Here is a 19,723-nt window from a genome sequence, read left to right as displayed (position 1 = left end):
TATTTAATGATTTAAATGCATAACTAACTCACTTGATGATCCTGCCGCCCGGTTCTTGGCAGGTCCCCCTTAGTTGGCGAGTGCCAGCAAAGCAAAAGGCTCATCATCATCATCGTCAATGTAGCCTGTGTGGCAGGCGTTTTATTATGTCACTAAATTATTCTTTTATTACGAGGTCGAAGTCAGCACTTCAAAAGTGTAACCGCCATCCAATCGCGGAGAGAAAATGTGAGTTCCGTCAGTCTACGTAGCTGGTTAACGTAACCCTAACCCTGAGATGCAACGCACCGACGGAAGAGGCAACCCAACTTGTGGTGGAGGAGGTGCGAACTTTGGCAGTGTAGACACAATTACGGCTCGCGACTTACTCAAAGCTATCCAAGAAAAGGACCGTCTACTATCGACCCTTCTGGAACGACTGATTTTGGCCGGTGCAGCGCAGCCTCAATCAGCGCCAACGTTCCAATTGATCACACACTTAAGCCGCAACATCAGCCCCTTTTACGGCTCCGAAGATGCTCCTTCAGCGTGCGAGTGGATTGAAAACGTTTGTCGAACGTCGAAACTTCATGCCTGGTCAGCTCCCTACACGCTGGAAATCGCCAAGGCCCGGCTGGTTGGAGCTGCCAATGACGTATCATTCGAGGAGCTCCCAAATCACACCGTGGGAGGATTTCGAGGTACGTCTCCGTCGTACCTTTGTCCACCATAGCTTCAGAGTTTACGCGACAGGCCATCATCTACTCTCAACCGGAAGCATCGCGGCGAAAGCAGGGAACTCCCAGTGTCTACAGGAACCAGAAGTCGCGCCAGTTGCGACCCGCAATAGACACGTAGACCCACTTTTCAAACGAGCCTCGTCGCATGCCGAGAACTCCGGAGACTGTAAAACACTGGCAACAAAGGAAGGTGAAGATCTGAAGCCCAAGATGACTGCCAGAGAAAGCCAACGGACAAGGGCGAAGCCGAAGCTGGCGGTGAAGGAAAACCAAAAGACAAGGACGAAGCCGAAGATTGTGACGATGAAAAGCAGACGAGCTCCAAACAAGGTTCTGCGAGAAAAGACAGTGTGGTGGAGAGAGTGGATGGAAAAATTCGGCAGATACCACGTACCAAGGGAATCCGTGCTATGTGAAGCATGCGAATCGCGACGGAACACAACATGCACAAACACACCAAAAATTGATACAAAAAAATCTTTACATGTGTACAATACATTAAAACATAAGTAGTCTACCAGAGAAGAGCAGTAAGCCAGCGAAAGTGGTGCTGAAAGTGGTGTGTTTAGAAAAAGTGGCTTATATTGAGTACTTAGTATTCTACTATGGGAGAGCATAGAACTGCCCTGTGGGACTCACAGTTTAAGAGAATTTTATTTCTGAAAAAATCATACATACACAGAAGACATTTATGTGTTACATTGTTCGTTCTCAAGACATCGCTAATATATCTTAATATGCATTCAAATGCACAACAGGAATTGTTTATACCTGTAAACAAAAATTCTAGCGTGCATAAAGAAAACTACGCTCAGAGGTACGTACAATTCATGAAAAGGAACAAAAAACAGCATTTAAAAATGCATATGAGAATAAATAAATACCTATACAATACAAAATGCAGGTTCAGTGAAATCACGAACACTAGCCTACCTTCTCAGTAATGAAAACAAGGCATGGACACTTTGTTCTTTCTGAGAAGAATAAATCTTGTTGACCACCGCAGGAGGAAAGCTTCCTCCCTCAGAATGAATAACTGTTCGTTCAGATGTGTTGGCATCATGGTTCTTAAGCGATGTAGCAGAGGAAACATGGCCCTCTGAGGGTGTCCCCGACACATGCCAGTCCCCTCCACTTCCACAATACAAAAGCACCAATACACATTATCAACTCAACAAAAATGTCTCTGTGCCGCGACTGCCATTGCATGCTGACTTGAAACATGCTGGTCACCAAACGCCAGAAAGTACGTGCCTCAGGCCATTCGTGAAGTACATGATTTAGAGTTTCCGTCCGGCCGCACTGCGGACATGAGGCGGAAGGCGCCACACCCCACGTCGCAAGGCGGTCGGCCGTTGGCAACGCCTGCCATTCTCTCAACCAAGTGAAGTCTTGGACTTCAGCGGGTAGGGGGGTGGTTTTAATGAACCAGCGTCGACTTTTGCGGCAGTTCTTGCTCTGATCATCGTTTAAATTTTTTACAGCGATACATTCACATATTTAAGTGGGTGACATATCCATTAGTTCACAGTCTGGCAAGTTCATCATTATCATCATCATCATCAGCCTGACTACGTACACTGTAGGACAAAGGCTTCTCCCATGTTCCGCCAGTTAACCCGGTCCTGTGCTTGCTGCTGCCAATTTATACTCGCAAACTTCTTAATCTCATCTGCCCACCTAACCTTCTGTCTCCCCCTAACCCGCTTCCCTTCTCTGGGAATCCAGTCAGTTACCCTTAATGACCAGCGGTTATCCTGTCTACGCGCTACATGCCCTGCCCATGTCCATTTCTTCTTCTTGATTTCAGCTATGATATCCTTAACCCCCGTTTGTTCCCTAATCCACTCTGCTCTCTTCTTGTCTCTTAAGGTTACACCTACCATTTTTCTTTCCATTGCTCGCTGCGTCGTCCTCAATTTGAGCTGAATCCTCTTTGTAAGTCTCCAGGTTTCTGCTCCGTAGCTAAGTACCGGCAAGATACAGCTGTTATATACCTTCCTCTTGAGGGATAGTGGCAATCTACCTGTCATAATTTGAGAGTGCTTGCCGAATGTGCTCCACCCCATTCTTATTCTTCTAGTTACTTCAATCTCGTGGTTCGGCTCTGCGGTTATTACCTGCCCTAAGTAGACATAGTCTTTTACAACTTCAAGTGCACTATTACCTATCTCGAAGCGCTGCTCCTTGCCGAGGTTGTTGTACATTACTTTCGTTTTCTGCAGATTAATTTTAAGACCCACCTTTCTGCTCTCCTCGTCTAACTCCGTAATTATGGTTTGAAATTCGTCTCCTGAGTTACTGAGCAATGCAATGTCATCGGTGAAGCGCAGGTTACTAAGGTGCTCTCCATTAACTCTTATCCATAACTGTTCCCATTCTAGGCTTCTGAAAACCTCCTGTAAGCACGCGGTAAACAGCATTGGGGAGATTGTGTCCCCCTACCTTACACCCTTCCTGATTGGTATTCTGTTGCTTTCTTTATTTTTTTTATTTATTTACAGATACTGCAGGCCCTACGCGGGCCCATGCAGGAGTGGGATACAAACAATACATTCAAGCAATAACTAGTAATACACTGGAGTACAGGGCATAAATGAAAGAATACATAACTATCAAGTACAGAAAAGTCAAATATATTTTCTCGCTGTTCAACAGAACTGCGCACAACTAAGAATGTTTTCAACATTTGTAGCAGGATGAATTGCACTCAAATGACACTATTTTCAGCATACATCACTTATATGGTGAAATTAATCTTTTATATCTGTTGAGTGAATGAAGCCGTCGAGGCAGCATTCACTACTTCCGCAGGTAATGCGTTCCAATGAAAAATTGCGCGAGGAAAGAGAGCGAACTTGTGGGCATTAATGTGACTGGGTGGCTGCCTAAACGTTTTGTTGTGATTTGTCCTAGCTGAAAGTTTAGAAGGCTGCTGAAGGTATCGTTCCCGTGATAATTTAAAGTCCCCGTGATCAAGTTGGTAGACGAATTTTAATCTGGATATTATCCTGCGCTGTTCTAGTATTTGTAGGCTTGCCCTATTACGCAGATTAGTTACACTATGTTGTCGGGAATAAGCGGAATATATAAAGCGCAGAGCTAAATTTTGGACCCTTTCTATTTTCTTAATCAAATATTGTTGCCAAGGGCTCCAAATAATGTCGGCATACTCCAATTTTGGTCGCACGAGTGCTTTATACGCTTTTAGTTTTAACGTGGGAGGAGTGTTACGCAGTTTTCTTTTCAAAAAGGATAATTTTCAAAAAGGATAATAATGAAGCACTATGGTAGCAGTTGATTTCCTGTAGATTTCTTCCAGGATGTTTATATATACTTCATCGACGCCCTGACTCAGTAGTGTCTGGTAAGTTATTTTGCAAAAAAAATGCAGAGATTTCACCACGTACGTATATAGTATAGGGCGGCGGCCGCTCAGCTGCCGCGGTCCCGTCTCGTCTGCTAATCACCAGAAACGACGGAAAGTTCTCAACAGGTACTTTGTGAGTTCTCGCCCTCGGTATGCCGTATTTGAGATGAGTTCCCTGGTTCTCAAGGCCGACACACGACACATATCTTCGAAGTCCGGAATGCTAAAACCTCCCATTTTTGTTGGTAGGCGGACTAGTGCTCTGGTGGCGCTTTCCGCATGGCCATCCCAAAAGAAGGGGCCACATGCGTTTGCTACTCTTAGCAAAGCTCGTCGCGGTGGCCTTGCAATTTTTGCTACATAAAAAAGGGAAGCTCCTATGCTTCTCTCGATGAGATACGCACGTTCAGTAAAAGGTAAATGAAAAGTCCTCGCAATCTCAATACGTTTGCCCACTTTGCGCTTAATTTCATTCCAGGTGGTGCGGGCTACTTCACCGAACGCAAATAAGGTCACCCCCAGAACTTTTACTCCGTATGGACTCTATCAGGAAACTGTTCAGCGAAGCTACCAAATCGCATTGCTTTACTCTTATCTGGATTGAGTTGCGCTCCCGAGAGGCTGCTGTATGTGTGAAAGAGTTGCAAGAAAGACCTGTAGCTATCCATATTCCTGAGAAAAAGTGAAACATCGTCGGAATAGGCTGCCACTTTCACTTCACTCAGGCCAGGAAGCGGGAATCCGCGTATTGAACTATATCTGTTGATCTGTTCTAGAAGAGGTTCGATACAGAGTACAAAAAGAAGCGCAGAGAGATGGCAGCCTTGTCGTATACCGCGACTCACAGCGATTGGCTCAGTGGTGTAGCCATTCACTTCTAAGCAAGCTTCCAGGTCAGTATGAAGCAGACGAAGAACCTCGACAAGACGAGTAGGAAAACCAAAGCATTCGAACACGACGAAAAGATAATTGTGCTCAACCCTGTCAAGAGCTTTTTCTTGGTCGAGGGAGACAAGAACACCAGACACTTTTTGTTCTCGCAGCGAACGTGAACAGATCACGGGTGGCAAGTGAAGAAAAAATTGTATGACCTGGAACACAACAAGTTTGCACATTACTGATCACTTGTGTTTAGAAAAAGTGGTTACCGATTTAGAGTACTTGGTACTCTACTATGGGAGAGCTGAAAGCCGTCCCTTTGAAAAATGCACTGGAAAGGTGTTAAGTATTTATTTGCTTAGAAAGAGAGGGTAACAATTTAGAGCACTAGGTACTCTACTATGGGAGAGCATAAAGCCGTCCCGCGAGGAGCAGAAATCATGAAAGCATTCTAATGCTCATAGCAAGATCAGAGACGACGGCGTGCAACTTCAGAGCTCACCATTAACTCGTAACACTGTCGTTGGCGCCGAACAAGTAGGCGACTTAGCAAGCTCTAGTCACTCTTAAAAACCTCAGGGCTCGGTATGGCTCTGTTGTAGAGTAGTCGTGCTTCCCCGAATATCTATACTCCCAGCATATTTAAGGAAATGTACAACAAAAGAGAACGTTAGCCTCTCATTTTTTCCTTTAACTAAACGACTTCGTGATAATTAAACTTCCGCAATGATACCATTGCAGCTACAAATTTCTCCCCGAGCAAATGACACCTTCCACCAGAACAAGCACTGACCGCTATAACAGTGAATTAAAAAATGGCAGCGTATCCACAGAGTGAATGATGGATAGTGGGGCGAAGCGTCCGTCTGTCTATTCCTTCTTGCTTCCGTCCATCCATGCGTACGTCTGTGTGGCCGCACGTCAGTGTGGCCGACAGCCATGGGCGTTGCGCGCTCAACTCGCTTGAGCGTGTACACCGAGCACTTGGACGCCGATGCTAAAAAGCGATACGCGGACGAAGTGGCTCTCTGCAGTGGAGTTGATTCACTCATTCTGGCACGAAAGAAAGTCACATTTCGCATCCAACTCAAGAAAGTAGAGAGAGAGATAAATAACTTTATTGAGTCCAGCGGTTTGGGGAACAGGTCCTCGTCTAAACGGCGGTTGGTATCATTTGGATTTGGCGGCGTTTTCAGCCAGCTGGACGGCCCAAAGTTGATCTTCCGGATCCGAGCTTAGCAGCACGGCTTCTCACTGCTCATCATTATCTATTCAGCGACCCTGTATGGACACCTGGGGGCAAGCCCACAGAATGTGTCTCACATTCTGTGGGCTTTTGCCATTGTATTGCTGGCTTTTGCCATTGTATTGGTCTGGGTGAAAACTGCTGTAGGCCACCAGATTCAGATAACTGTTGGTTTGGACAAGGCGCCAGACCACTGTCTGCGGCTTATTGAGTCTCGGATTGGCAGGGGAGTACCGAGCCATCGCCAATCTATAAATACTTAGTGAACTGCCCGTGCTCCCATCTCTCATATCTGGCTGAGGCTGCTCACTGGCTAAGAACTCTCGAAGGTGAAACTTTCGGACATAAAGTACTACTTGTGCATACTACCAGTTTTATAACACACGAACAGCTACGAAATCCAATATTTTTTTGAAGCTCACAATCATTCCTTGGTTTGTCCAGGAACTCTTGCAGAAAAGTCACGAAGACTGCGTCATTGTAACTTTAGTGTCCCTTTTCGGCGACCACCAGATCGTCCTAATATACTTGTACACCCGGTAAACCCCGCAGTATAGCTTCCATTCAAAAAACCGCCGGCGCTGGTGCAACCCCAAGCGGTAGCCGATTAAAGCAATGCAACCCTGTTGGCGGATTTACTGCAGCAGCAGCTTCTTTGTCACGTCATCTATTGGTTGCTGGTTGAGTGCATCCTTCAGGTCGATTGTACTGAATACTTCGCCTCCTCTTAACTTCGCAAATGTATCCCCTATCTTTGGCAGTGGATATTCCTCGGTGTGGCATGCCGTGTTGACCGTTGTTCTAAAATCGCCACACAAGCGGATGGAGCCGTCTTTCTTGACAACCGGAACAAGTGGCGCCACCCACTCGGTGCTAGCGACCTGAATATGCCCGTGTCAACCTATCTTGCTATTTCTTCATTTACAAACTCTCTTAAAACGCATGACGTACCGAACGGACCTTACAAAATTGCGGTATGGTTCCTGCAGGCGCAACTGTCATTGAACCGGATAACCCTTAATTAATCCTAGCCCTGGCGAAAACAGATCGGCATCTTTCTCTCTCGGTGTCGCAGCAATGGAAGTTTCGTCAACAGATCGTGGCTTACCGTTTTTGACGTCCACGTTGAGCACTGGCCCTCCGGTAAGCTGGAATGCTTGAATTATATCCCGCCCACATAAGTTTGGGTCTGAGCAGCCGAGCACCACTATAGCGTCACGTTGACGGTTTTTCCAGCGTAAACGTGACTGTCCTTTCACTGGTAGTCTTCCGAGGAAGCAACTCAACTGCAACATTGACTTGCCGAGACCGGGCCTCTACCGGTGGCGGTGCTGCAGGTATAAGTCGGCCACGTTCCTATTGACACCGATGATCCTGTGTCCACTTGCATCTTCACGGGCACCTCCTTTCCATTGCAACGTGCGCCATAACGGCCCGGCCATTCCTGTCTACGACTCACGTAAGTGTAGCAGGAACTGTGTCGACCGCTGTCCGAGGATGGTTCCTCGCAGTGAGCTACGTTTTCTATAGGCGTATTTGCACATTGATGCCAGATGTCTCCTCTTCCGACAACAGAAACACTCGGCACGGCGGAACCTGCACTTGGTGGTCTTATGGGCATCGCTTTCACAGCAAAGGCAGCCATGATCTAGTTGTCACGGGACTGCGTCGTCTGCCTTGGCTGCGGCTTTCTGGATAACTTTTATCGCTCTTGGTTTGTTCCTACTGTATTAACGCCGTTGCTGATTCGTCCATCTCCCATCTGTTGTACTACGCTGCGGGTCACCATCTCAGCCGCTAATGCCGCATCGTCCGCTTCCTGCAGCGTAAGAGCATACTAGGCTAGCAGATTACCACGAACTGTAGCATCCCGCAGACCACGGATGAGCCTGTCGCGCAACATTCTATCAAGTGCCTGGCCGAAATTGCACCGTTTAGCCATCTTCCGCAGCTCGACAATAAAATATAGCTTGTCGACTCGTCAACTTGCCGATCCCTGGTGAAAAACTGATAAGACACCGCTATCTCGTTGCCTTTCCGCGAAAGTACTCGGCCAGTTTTTAAACCGCTGTTTCGTACGTCAAATCTTGAATCTTGTCAGGCGCACAGTGGCTTGCCAGATGGTCTACCGTTTAGATACTAAGGGCTCTAAACAATAGCGTCTGATGCTTCTTCAGATCGTCAATCGCATGAGTTTCGAAGAAAGTTTTTAATCACACCTAATATGCTTCCCAATCGTCGTCCCCTTCGTCAAAAAAAGGTGGCCCGGCATGCGCCGCCATATTGTTCTCTGGCCGTGGGGTTTAATCGCCACTGAAGTAACAGGCATGAGGCAGCAATACGCACCGGTTTATTGCGTTAGTCGCCACTGCAACTGCAGTGTGACGTCATGTCACTCACACATTCACGCATGCGCTCGTGGCGTTTGCAGCACAGTAAGGCTTCATTGGCAGCGAAGAACGTTCGACAACAAATAGAATTCAGTCTCCTTTTCCCAGACAACGCTCCGACAACCTGAGGTTGTCCTGAGGATGACCTACACCGTACGAAAGTATGACCTGAGGAAGCCCTCAAATGAACCTCAAGTGGTCCTAAACCAGTCCGTTTGTCCGGCCTCAGATCGTCCTCAGGGCATCCAGAAAAGAGCACATTATGATGAGTCTAGTACTTTTTGAGGACGAAGCATACAAGACCTAGGCACTCATCAGACCTTACGAAAAGTTGCTCTAATTCTTCTTTTGGAGCGCTGAAATGACAACTGATCAATCAAAAGTGCCTGAACATGCACACTCTTTAAAGCACTGCCTGTGAGGTTTCAGTAACAATTTCTTCAAGTATAGCAATAAAAACAGCAATGCACAGAAAACATGTTTATTTTCAGGAATGAAACTTGGCAGTTTTCACTAGATGAGACTTCTTGCCCTGTGCCTTCAGAGGTCTTCATCCGATGGGCTTGACAACGCGACACTTTGAAGACATTCTGTAGTAATAGAAAGCAGCATATCTTGAAGCACAAGTGAATTTAGAGTATCAATAAGAATATTAAGACAATAACAGCATGCCAGATTTGAAAGCATAAAATGAAAATTATATTACCATAATGTGCAGGTACGAACTAGCCATTATATAATGGTGAAAATGATTTATATAGTTCATGCTTGCATACACATCAAAATTCGAGTAAGGCAAGAAAATTATTTAAACTATAACAGCAAAAGTATCATATGTTATGATAGCTTCAACAGCACAGATAATAAAACTCACCCTCATGGTGAGTGCGAGAAGTTCTTAAGCGCTGCTTCTGGAGCTTTTCCCCAGCATGCCGAAGCCACACTTTAATCACACACTCGATGTCATTTTTTTTTGTTTCCGGAAAATTTCGCCTCACGGCCTCTGAAAAAGTACAAAGTTCATAAAACAGGAATTACACAAACATAATACATTAATATAATGCTACATAGGTTGTTTGAAGAAGTACCTCTAGTCAGCATGATCGACATTTTGATAGGTGGGCACATCATCATTAAAGGTCCTTGCCATCCTTCCCCATGTTAATTTCAAGAGTACTGACATTGACACTATGTGTTGCATTACAAGAAGAACACCACGAAGAAGACATCATTGTAACTTTTTTGAAACCTAGCATGCAAAGAATGATGAGGCGCCTTTGACGAAAATACGTCCATGTATGAAAATGTTGACCAGCTTGTCTTAGGTACTTATTCCTGTTTAGAGATCCTCAGTGATCACTATGAGCTTCCATCTGTTAGTTTTCATCTGTACATAAGATTTCCACTACAGTTAAGAATGCCTAGTAGTGCTACCTGATAATAACTTCTGCAAGTAGTGAATGCTTGCGTATGTGTGCCATGCAAGTATACTAGTGTGCTTGAAGAAGCTGCAGGGTTTCTTACTGACAACAGATATTTCATGCTAAAAATTTTCCACGTTTAAGCACATAATTTTAATTAGCAAGCATCCTAAAAAATTTAATGCTTTCATGAAAAGATTGTTCTTTTGCTATTGACTTCAAATGAAAGATAATGTGGATAACAGACTTAGAAATGTCTGTACTCAAACACGGCTCTTGCAGCACATGGTGTTGTGAAACAAATTACTCACTGCAAATGACATCTGTGACACCTAGATCCACAAACTTCCTTTTGCCTTTTTGGCCTGCCCAGCTGAACTGCACAGCAACCTCAAGGCTTAGCAGAAGCTCCAGCATCCTCCTGGCTGCTGCCCCAAAAGTTGAGCCACCAAGGCCAGCAAGCTGCTGTATCTGTACAGTTTTGAGGTCATTATTTTTTTTAGAAGAGTAGCTTAATGCAGTGACTAGAAAAAAAAATTATAGAAAAATATAATGAATGACGTACAAGCTTTAGCTTAATGTTGCCATCAGCAGCAAGTCTCCCCTCAAGACTTAGAAATTGGTCAATATCCTTGACCGGTGTCAAAACCACATCATCATTTGTCTCATCTTGAAGCCTCACTGTTGTGTTGAAAAGGTGCTGCTGCATGGCATCAACCTGTCGTCCCAGCTGCTCTAGCCTCATCAGGATAGTTTGCGAAATTCGCATGAGTTGACGCACGTATTCTGTAAAGACGTGTTCATGAAGTAATAGCGCTGAATTGCAACATATAAAATGGCAAAAGCTGAGATAACATTGAAAATGAGAAGTGCTACTAAACACAGCAAAACAAGCACACAGTTGTTTATGGCTTCTCTGCACATTATTGTCGGTTTTAGAAATTTGTGCCTACATGGCTTCAGTTATTTTGTTAGCATGCTCAGTGATGCCTTTTTAGGACCTGAATACGCATGCAGAGTTGACACTGAGATGAAGCACCTTCATTGCGTGCTGTGATTCAGTGTACCCATATATTTACAACCTAGTTTTCAACAAAAACTTGGAATAAGTTCAGAAAAATTGTTGAAAGTTAGGTTATTAAGTGAATTTGTGAAAAATAGAATAAGCAGAAACAGATACTTTAATGTTTTAAGCACTGAAACAATGTGTGACCAGACCATACATATAACAGTTGCCATAGTTTTTGCAGCAAAGTGATGCCACTATCACTTTCCCAACGAAAGCAAAAAAAAAATGTTTAAAATATAACTCTTCATTTATGGGGTAAAAGCGTGCTCATCGCCATCAAAGTGACACACAGTCCTCATTTCCACTGTGATCAAGAGGCATGTTCTCTACACTAAATAGGCGACAACAGTTGTTTATGAATTAAAAGTATTAATTGTGGCACCTTCGCTTCAATTTTTCTGAGACATCAGGTATTTACACTTGATAAAGCAACTACAGTTAGTACATTGTTCCGAAATTGCAAATAAGCAATTATGCTGCTTACGACTGGCACAGCTATAAGACAAAACGTTTTGCTTAGCACTTGCAAAGATTTTAATCTAAAGAGAAAAAAAACTGTATTCCCTAGACAATAAATACAAAGATTGTCTTCACCTCTGAAGTGGCACCCGGGTAAGAAAGCTTTAATGTTACTTACCAGGAGGTGAGCTTCTATTGCTAGAGGGGAAGCCTAATGAAGACCCATGGGTATTATTGTGTGCAGTCCCTACAGAAGCATAGATGAAGGTTTTAAGATGCACTTCTAAAAACTAGCTCTGAACATTTCATCGAAAGTATTCTTACATGAAGGGCCTTGCTGACTACTGTTATGTTGCTGCAACACTTGCCTTTCAAGGTTGTCTGCATGCTCTGTAAGTGACAGTTCCTACAAGTGACAGTTGCCATTGTTTTTGCTACAAAGTGATGCCACTGTCATTTCTGTCTACTGAAAAAAAAATATTTTTTTTTTGATTATGGGGTAAAAGCGTGCTCATTGCCATCGAAGTGACACGCAGTTTTCTCATTTCCACTGCGATCAAGAGGCATGTTCTGTACACCAAAAAGGTGATAACAGTTGTTTATGTATTAAAGCTTTAATTACTGGCACCTTAGCTTCAATTTTTCTGAGACAACAGGCATTTACACTTGATAAAGCAACTACATTTGGTACATTGTTCCGAAATTGCAAATAAGCACCCTATGTTGTTTACCACTGGTGCAGCTATCAGACGAAACGTGTTGCTTAGCACTTGCAAACCTTTATAACGTACAGGCAAAAACACTTTGTATTCCCCAAACAATGAATATAAAGGTAGTCTGCATCACAATAGGTGCCGATCTAAGGAAGCTCTAATGTTACTTACCAAAAGGTATGCTTCTAGTGCTAGGGGAATTGGAAGGTGTGTGTCTACTGGTAGGAGAATTCCTGATGACATTTTGCCCCTCATTATATCCTGCTCTCTGAGCAGGCATAGATGATGTTGAGGGAAAGCCTAAGCCAGGCTCGTGGCAATTATTGGGTGCAGTCCCTGCAGAAGCATAGATGAGCCTTTTAAGCTGCACAATTCTAAAAACAGCCCCTGAGCATTTTATCAAAAATACCGTCTTACATGAAGCCCCTTGCTGACTGCTGTAATGCTGCTGAAATGGTGGCCCTTCAAGATTGTCTGCATAAAAAAGAAAAGGGACAAGAATCAGAGTGATGGGACAGTTATTTTGGCCAGTTACGCGAAGCTCCCACCATCTTTCCATCAACACTTGCTGCAAAGCTTTAGTTGCAAAGTGATGCAAAGCTTTAGTTGTTCCAGAGTTTAGAAGGCTGGAACTACATTTACACTTGACACACCAACTACAGTTAGTAAGTTGCTCCAAAACTGAAAAGAAGCATCCATGCCATTTAGCTCTACCATAGCTTTAGACTAAACATATTGCTTAGCATATGGAAAACTTGGTGCCTAAAGTAAAATAACAACTTGCATACATAACACACAATAAATATGAAGGTAGACTTCACACGTAAAGTGACACCCATGGAAGGCAGCTTTTGTATCACTTACCCAGAGGTCTGCAGTTGTTGCTGTATGAACCTCTGTAAACATTTTGACCCTCAGGTGATGCCATTCTCGGTGAAGGGGCTCTTTGTGATGGCCTAATGCCTGCTGGTGAACTGGAGTCGAACGCAGGCACTTCACTGATATTGGATCTAGTCACTGCAGAAACATAAGTGAAGCTTTGAAATGTAATTCTACACATGCACTTTGAGCTGTTCATCAAACATAGTCTTACATAAAGCCCCTTCCTGGCCTGTGGTGCGATGCTGCTGCAGTGGTTGCCGCCCTGCCTTGTCTGCATACCCTGTTAGAAAACAGAGGCAAGAAAAAATCAGCGGGTAATGGGACAGTAGAATAGTCATGTGAAGATTAGACAAATTTTCCATTGTTTCTTCATGGCTCCTGAAAACCTGCAAACCTTGCATGAAATCAGCTCCGTCTACAACATAATCAAAGTTACAAATCTGTGCAGTGAGAATGATATAAAAAATGAATTTCAAGCGCTAGCATCACTCTGTCGTGGAATACTCAACACCAAGCAAAGGGCAAGTGTCCAAATTCGATACGACCCTGGGTATTTCTCTTCTCAGTTTTAATTTTTTGTGTCTATCAGTTACTTTTTCATGTCCATCAGGCCACTGATGGCCATGGCGACCCCACTCAATGCAAGAACGGGTGTTCAAGAGCTGCTCTAAAACTGATGTGCATGGTTTACGTACAATATCCCCTTTGGCAAAAACTCTTGGTTGGAAGCGAGTACTTAAATGCGTGCTGACATTCTCAGTTATCGCAGGTCAGAAGCATGTCATATGCTATTTGACATGACATTTTGGAAAGGAAAATGAAAAGTAAATAGAGGTTAACATGGAGTTATTAACCAGTTTGCCACCCTGCATAGGGGTGTAGAAAAAGGGGTTGTAAAGAGGAGAGATAAATAAAATAGCAAGAAAAAAAAACAGGATTTTATCCCAGAAGCATATCACCTTCATGTTCCAATGACCGTGGCTGGGTGGGCAGTGGCCGATTCTCTAAATTTCTTGGTCGCTTGTGTTTTCTCCCTAAGAAAGCAAGCCAGAATCAGCATTTCACAGCCCTAAAGCCAGATAACCCAGTGTTACTTTTGGCGGTAGATAACAGAAAACAGTGTGAGCAATTCCGTGGGGCTATCATTGTAAAATAGGCATTGCAGGATGTAAAAAGATTCAATACTATTAAAAAACATAAGTACAAGCAGTTCACTTTACGTAAAGTTCAAAAATGGTGTTATACGTCTTATCATTGAAGCTGGAGGTGATGGTGCCCCTTCATCATCTTCAGACTCATAGGATCTCTTATTTTTTTTTCTTCTGCCTTTCCCAAGTTCTGCCTCGCCGTCCAAGTTGGATCCATTTTCTACCCTTGGCAGATTTGCCCGTGCTTCGGCATATGTATCTGCAGAAAGAAGGGCAACAACTACTAATTAAATGATAAGCATGATCATTTCTCAGATCTGTCACACATAACAAGTAGAACTCCAATTCCTTTGCATAAGTCATTACCAAGCAGGTACTAAGAGTCACCCATGATATTAAAATGGATCATTTAAATTTTGCTGCAATGACAGCTGACATGCAAGTATTCACAAAATATGAGATACTTGATTTCGCATAATTGTTCTTTTTTTCCTGATATTCTCGAAGCTATCTTCTGATATTCTTCGAAGCCATCTTCTGATATCTTTTCCTGATATTCTCGAACCCATCTAAACTTTTAAGAAGTTACTTTGATCTAAAGTGGCAATTAGAGTTACAATGCTGAAATTGCAGTTTATTACATACCTTTTACTTCATTGCTGACCAAATCGCTGAAAAACGTGCAGTAAAACAGCATAAATAAGGAATAATTTACCAAATTCTCGGACAACAGTGCAAGGCACTTCTATCCAGTCAGCCCCTGGAGTCGCTTTCGCCTTCAACAAACTATGTACATATTTAGTTTGTCGAGGCCACAGGCAGCCGTCGCCTTTCAGCCAACTTTTGAGGATGATCCCAGATGTATCATCCTCTTCTGGGAAGAGAACGACAACGTATTGACCTTGCAAAAGAAAGAGAAGCCAAATTCAAATTCTGTATACATTCTGACACAGTTGTGAAAGTTTATTACATGTGCACTGTAGCATGCAAAAGAGGGAAAACAATGCTTTTCCTTTTCAAATACACTTTCAGGCATTTCTGTGAGATGTTCTTCAGAGGCCAATACCGCAGACTAGAAGGCTGAGACACTGAGTAAATTCCCAGTATGGAGGAAGGGCATGGCAGAGAATAAAAATCTTCACACTTGAGGAACTTCCTTCCAATTATGCATGGCTCACCGCACGGGAGATGAGCAAAATTGTCAATAACGACGATTGACCCATCACTTAGCCTACAGCACCCATTTCTCTTTTCAGCTCTAAGAATGACATTGCCAGGCAATGTTACTTTTTTAAACTCGGGGCCTCGGCATGGAGCAACAAGTGGCCCGTCAGCATGCTCTGCAGCAAATACGACATGGCTTTCAGTTTTCTTATGCCTCAGAGGACGGTGTGCCTGCTCAGCAAGCCTGTTGCAAAGTTGCTCCAAGGGAAGGTCTGGCTTTCTCAGCATTCTCTTTAACGAGGACATATGGTTTTCAAATGGGAAGGCACTCCATGAGTCCAAGGGGCCAAGGTGTGTAACATCATCTGCCAAATGACACAGGCCATGCACATTGTGTGAAACATGCTCTTTGCCATAAATGCTTATGAATGTCCGGATAAAAAACTTGAGCATGTTTCCGGCATACTCTATCTCACTTGCAGGTGCAGCTGGTGTGGAAAGAACAGAGATCCCCACATGTAAAGCTAAGAAGTTCTTGTACATGTGTGCAGGAATCAGTGATGACAAAACAACGGGTCCTCCATATAAAAGAAAAAAGCGAAACTCAGTCGCTTTCCACCGATCAAGTTCAGCAATGCTCCTCGGCTTTCGGCTAAAATCACATGGAACACACCGTGCAATTTGAGAATTTTTTTCCGACATCTCAAGACGCACTTTGCTTCCAAGTCTGGTCACTTTTGGGCCACGTACCCACAGTGTCAAGAGCTTGTTCATGACACCCAAGCACACAAGGTGCATGTAATCTAATGGTATATCTTTCACTAGGTCAAAAGGAAGTTCCTCAAGAATACTTTCGCCTGTGTGATGCTCCTCCTGGACTTTTAAGCGAAAGCTGTCATCTGTTCGCTTGCGAGCATTGACGTTTGGGAAGCACACCCTGCCCTCACAGTAGACACCTTTTACGTCACATTTGGTGCAGCTGTAATAGCCTGTGTGGCTTCTGACATATAATACAAATGCCTTTGCTGGTGCATCACATATGAGGGCATACAAGCTAACAGGAATTGCAGTTTCTCCAATGGTAATCCCTGTTGTGATAGCAGCATTTATGTCACAAACAAATGGTCGCAAAAAATCATTCGCGTTGTTGGGCTTGCTGCTTCCGAAAAAAACACCCACTATAAATGGTGCTTTGTCCTCCAAATTACTTATGCGTCCCAGTATGCACCAAAATTGGCCCCGTGAACTTTTTGAAACCGGCAGACCGTCAATGTTGAAGCTAAGCTTCAAAATTCTTGGTAGTTCTGCACAATCTTGCAGCACTCGCTGTAGGCCTGCACTGAGGCCGAAATGATGGTATTTCCCGCCGGCCAGCTGCAACACTTCCAGGCACTTCTTGGGCGTCTGTAACAATGCCCTTGCAGTTGAAGGGAGCGCGCTGAAGCATTCGTGGGACTGTAGTACTCTCAAGAGCGATGTAACTGAAGTGTGCGATGCGCGAGATTGTAAGGCCCACGCTTGCAGTCTCTCACGAAAGGCCAGCAAGCTGTCCACACTGCCGCGTTCACAAACTTGCTCTTCGTTACTCCCAGTCGGTGCCAATTCGAAAGAATCCCTCTGCCTCACCTGCGAGGTCGCCGAAGTCGAAGCCGCAGCGCTGCTGTCATGGAAGGCACGCCGTTCGAAGTCTGTGTGATCGTGAGGCACAGAAACACTGCAGCCGCTGGGGTAGCACGCGTCGCCAGAAATCAAAACGTGTCCTTGGGGCACATCCGTTTCTGGAACGATCGAGGAGTGTGCCGAAGGCCGTTCTCTGTCATGAACACAAAGGCGACGATGGCCGTCTTCGAGGTCGACCGCACAAGCCTCGGAGGGCAAGTCGCTCTCTCTTTCGGCGTTGCGGGAATCTCGGTCAACGTACCGCGTGTCATTTATGACATCGGCCTCACTGTCAATAAGCTGAAAACTAGCATTGACGCGCCGATTAATTTCACGCCGAAATTTGCGATCCGCGCTCTCAGCCATCTTGAACAGCACAGAGCACAGTAGAATGGTGGCTAGACCAAAGAACACCCACCACCAGAACACGTTGTTAGGCTAGTCAGTTGGTTTGTACATACATACATGAATAAGCAGTAAAGATATACAGCGCGAGGCTGAAAATCAACTGTCCTCTCTTTTTTTATTTATTTACCTTTGCGGCTTACAACTTCAATATGAAAATTTAACAGAAGACACTCACCTGGCATGCTTACGATTCTTTGAGGGCTTCTGCGAGAAGCTTCCTCTATGGCGAGAAGTGTTGTATTGGAATGTTGACTCGACCAATGACTCGACTTGACTTACTGCAGGCCCATAATGATGATGATGATAGTTGCGTCACTTTAAAATGGGTAAACAGTGTCGTAGACATCCAGATTTAAAAGCACCTTGACTGCGCATGGTGACCGCATTAAGGTACTGCTTTTTTTTTGTTAGCACCACCACAACTTCAGTCGCCCATTCGTTTTCCCACAGCGTTCTAGTTCCAATGCTGCTCTATTCACGATAACCTAGGCCAGCCCAGTCGTCAGCATGGTCAGTTGTCGTCTGCTCGATGGGACCGTGCGGCATTGCAACACTGGACACTCGAGAATAACGTGCTCGCTATTCACAGTTTTCACGCCTGCATTCATTTTGGAGCCGACACCGTTTATACTCGCACCAAACTTGGTCTGCCGCACGTGCGTTCATTGGGGAAACGGGTCAGACCACAGTCAGTGCGATATAATTCCGTATGCACGTCGGCGGTAGATCACGACCAACGAAAACGTGCAGGCAGAAAGTTTGGCCTACGATCACTTACAAAGTAAATAAATAAATAATAAATAAAAGAACACGTCTTTCTCGTGTTGGCTTGAAGTGCTTCCTCGTGTAACTATCTCATTTTAATGATCGAGAAGTACTTTACTATTATGACTCGAAAGTAGGCATACGAAATCCCGTGGACTTATTCGTTAACAGCCAGAAAATTAACCAAACACGAATTGCGAAAGCTGCATGCACCTACGAAACATGCATATCCTCAAAACGTCCTCGAGCAGACGATATCAGGACAATTCTTCGTCCTTAAAAAGGTCTCAAAGGGGCATTTTGGGGATAATCCTGCAAGTGTCGACTAGAGGACCAAATGAGGACGTCCTGAAACTGCCGAGGACGTTTGTACCATATGAGGACGACCTCAGGTCGTCGAGTGTTGTCTGGGTTCATACTCAGGCGCGTCACCCATCCATGATCGCTGCACCCAAATAGGGCGCAATTAGACATAATAACGGATGGCAGGTGCGAAAAAAGTCACAGCATATCCACACAGTGAATGATGATGAGTGGGGCGAATTCTTTGTCTGTCTGTTTGTCTGCGACGAGCACGAGCCGCCGCGGCTTGTGGGATACTGCTGGTTACGCCTGACGTAGGGCAAGGTTAGACTAAGAGAAACTTCGCCCCTAAAAAACGGCTGAACTTAATTCCCCTGCTAGAGTAGCCATAGATATGCCGGGCAAAAACAGTGCCTTTCCGGCATGCCATGCGGGTATGCTGTGGGAGCACTGAGTTTCTCGGAGGTGAATACCACCCTTAGGTCAATCTGTGGGACCGACTTTGCGCCCCAACTTCTGCATATGTGCGCATATGACATTTATTGCGTGGCACCGAGGTGCGCACAAGTACCGAACAAATTTTTGGGTTCCTTATGAAAATGTCCGTATACGCTCCCGCGGCACCCACTAGTGAGGGCCACCTTGGTACTGTAAGGCGAGCGAATCTTGAAGAAAAGGCTTTTGTACACTCGTTTAATACCAAAGTGTCTCCAAGAGTCAATGATGTGTCGTGCCTGAAATTATTTGTACATTATCACAAAACTCTTCATTTATGTTGAAGTTATATATGCACTGAGTAATACAAATTTTAGGTGAACTACCCGTACATTCGCAGCCAATTGTGTACAAGCGCACGAGCACACTGTCCCTGGCAGCAAAATATGTGAACTAAAAACAGGTATGCTGGAGAGATGCCAGCTCAGCCAAAGAATGAGGCAGCGTGAAAGTAAACATACGCTTCTACGTTATGGCAAAAAAAAAAAAAATGGAAGCCGTGCAGTATTGCAGTAGATCGTGTTTTCGCGCCACCGTAGCGCTTACTTACAGCTGTGAAATGCTCAAACAACTTCACGAACGAATAATTTTGCTTGAACAATCGGCGCAACGAATCTCGGACGGTCAGCATTT

General features: G+C 44.5%; 1 protein-coding gene across 4 annotated transcripts; it reads right to left on the bottom strand.

The window, feature by feature from the left end:
* Positions 1–9,069: 9,069 nt before the first annotated feature.
* LOC119187534 (uncharacterized) lies at positions 9,070–17,849 on the bottom strand. 4 transcript variants are annotated; one of them, XM_037435672.2, is made up of 14 exons: positions 17,703–17,849; positions 15,012–15,197; positions 14,394–14,555; positions 14,108–14,182; positions 13,360–13,428; positions 13,131–13,283; positions 12,684–12,740; positions 12,438–12,602; positions 11,878–11,943; positions 11,732–11,800; positions 10,591–10,811; positions 10,337–10,496; positions 9,479–9,607; positions 9,070–9,194 (listed from the first exon to the last, which is right to left on the bottom strand). In XM_037435672.2, the coding sequence occupies exons 1-14, from the start codon at positions 17,707–17,709 to the stop codon at positions 9,145–9,147; spliced, it is 1,569 nt and encodes a 522-aa protein (XP_037291569.1). In that variant the 5' UTR covers positions 17,710–17,849; the 3' UTR covers positions 9,070–9,144. The 4 variants fall into 4 exon arrangements, with proteins under 4 accessions (XP_037291569.1, XP_037291570.1, XP_037291571.1 ...); XM_037435673.2 differs by lacking the exon at positions 11,878–11,943; XM_037435674.2 differs by lacking the exons at positions 11,732–11,800; positions 11,878–11,943.
* Positions 17,850–19,723: the final 1,874 nt, after the last annotated feature.

The sequence above is a fragment of the Rhipicephalus microplus genome, chromosome 4 (genome assembly GCF_043290135.1).
Source record: "Rhipicephalus microplus isolate Deutch F79 chromosome 4, USDA_Rmic, whole genome shotgun sequence".
In the NCBI taxonomy this organism is placed as follows: Eukaryota; Metazoa; Arthropoda; class Arachnida; order Ixodida; family Ixodidae; genus Rhipicephalus; species Rhipicephalus microplus.
Note: the sequence above shows the minus strand (reverse complement) of the source record. Positions and strands in the feature narration are given on the sequence as shown.

Bases quoted from the DNA above. Each gene is read 5' to 3' on its own strand.
- LOC119187534 (XM_037435672.2), bottom strand. The intron at 11,944-12,437 runs GTAAGTAACATT...TGTCACTTACAG, and splicing joins CACTAGAAGCATACCTTTTG to AGCATGCAGACAACCTTGAA. The intron at 9,608-10,336 runs GTGAGTAATTTG...GTACTTTTTCAG, and splicing joins TGTCACAGATGTCATTTGCA to AGGCCGTGAGGCGAAATTTT.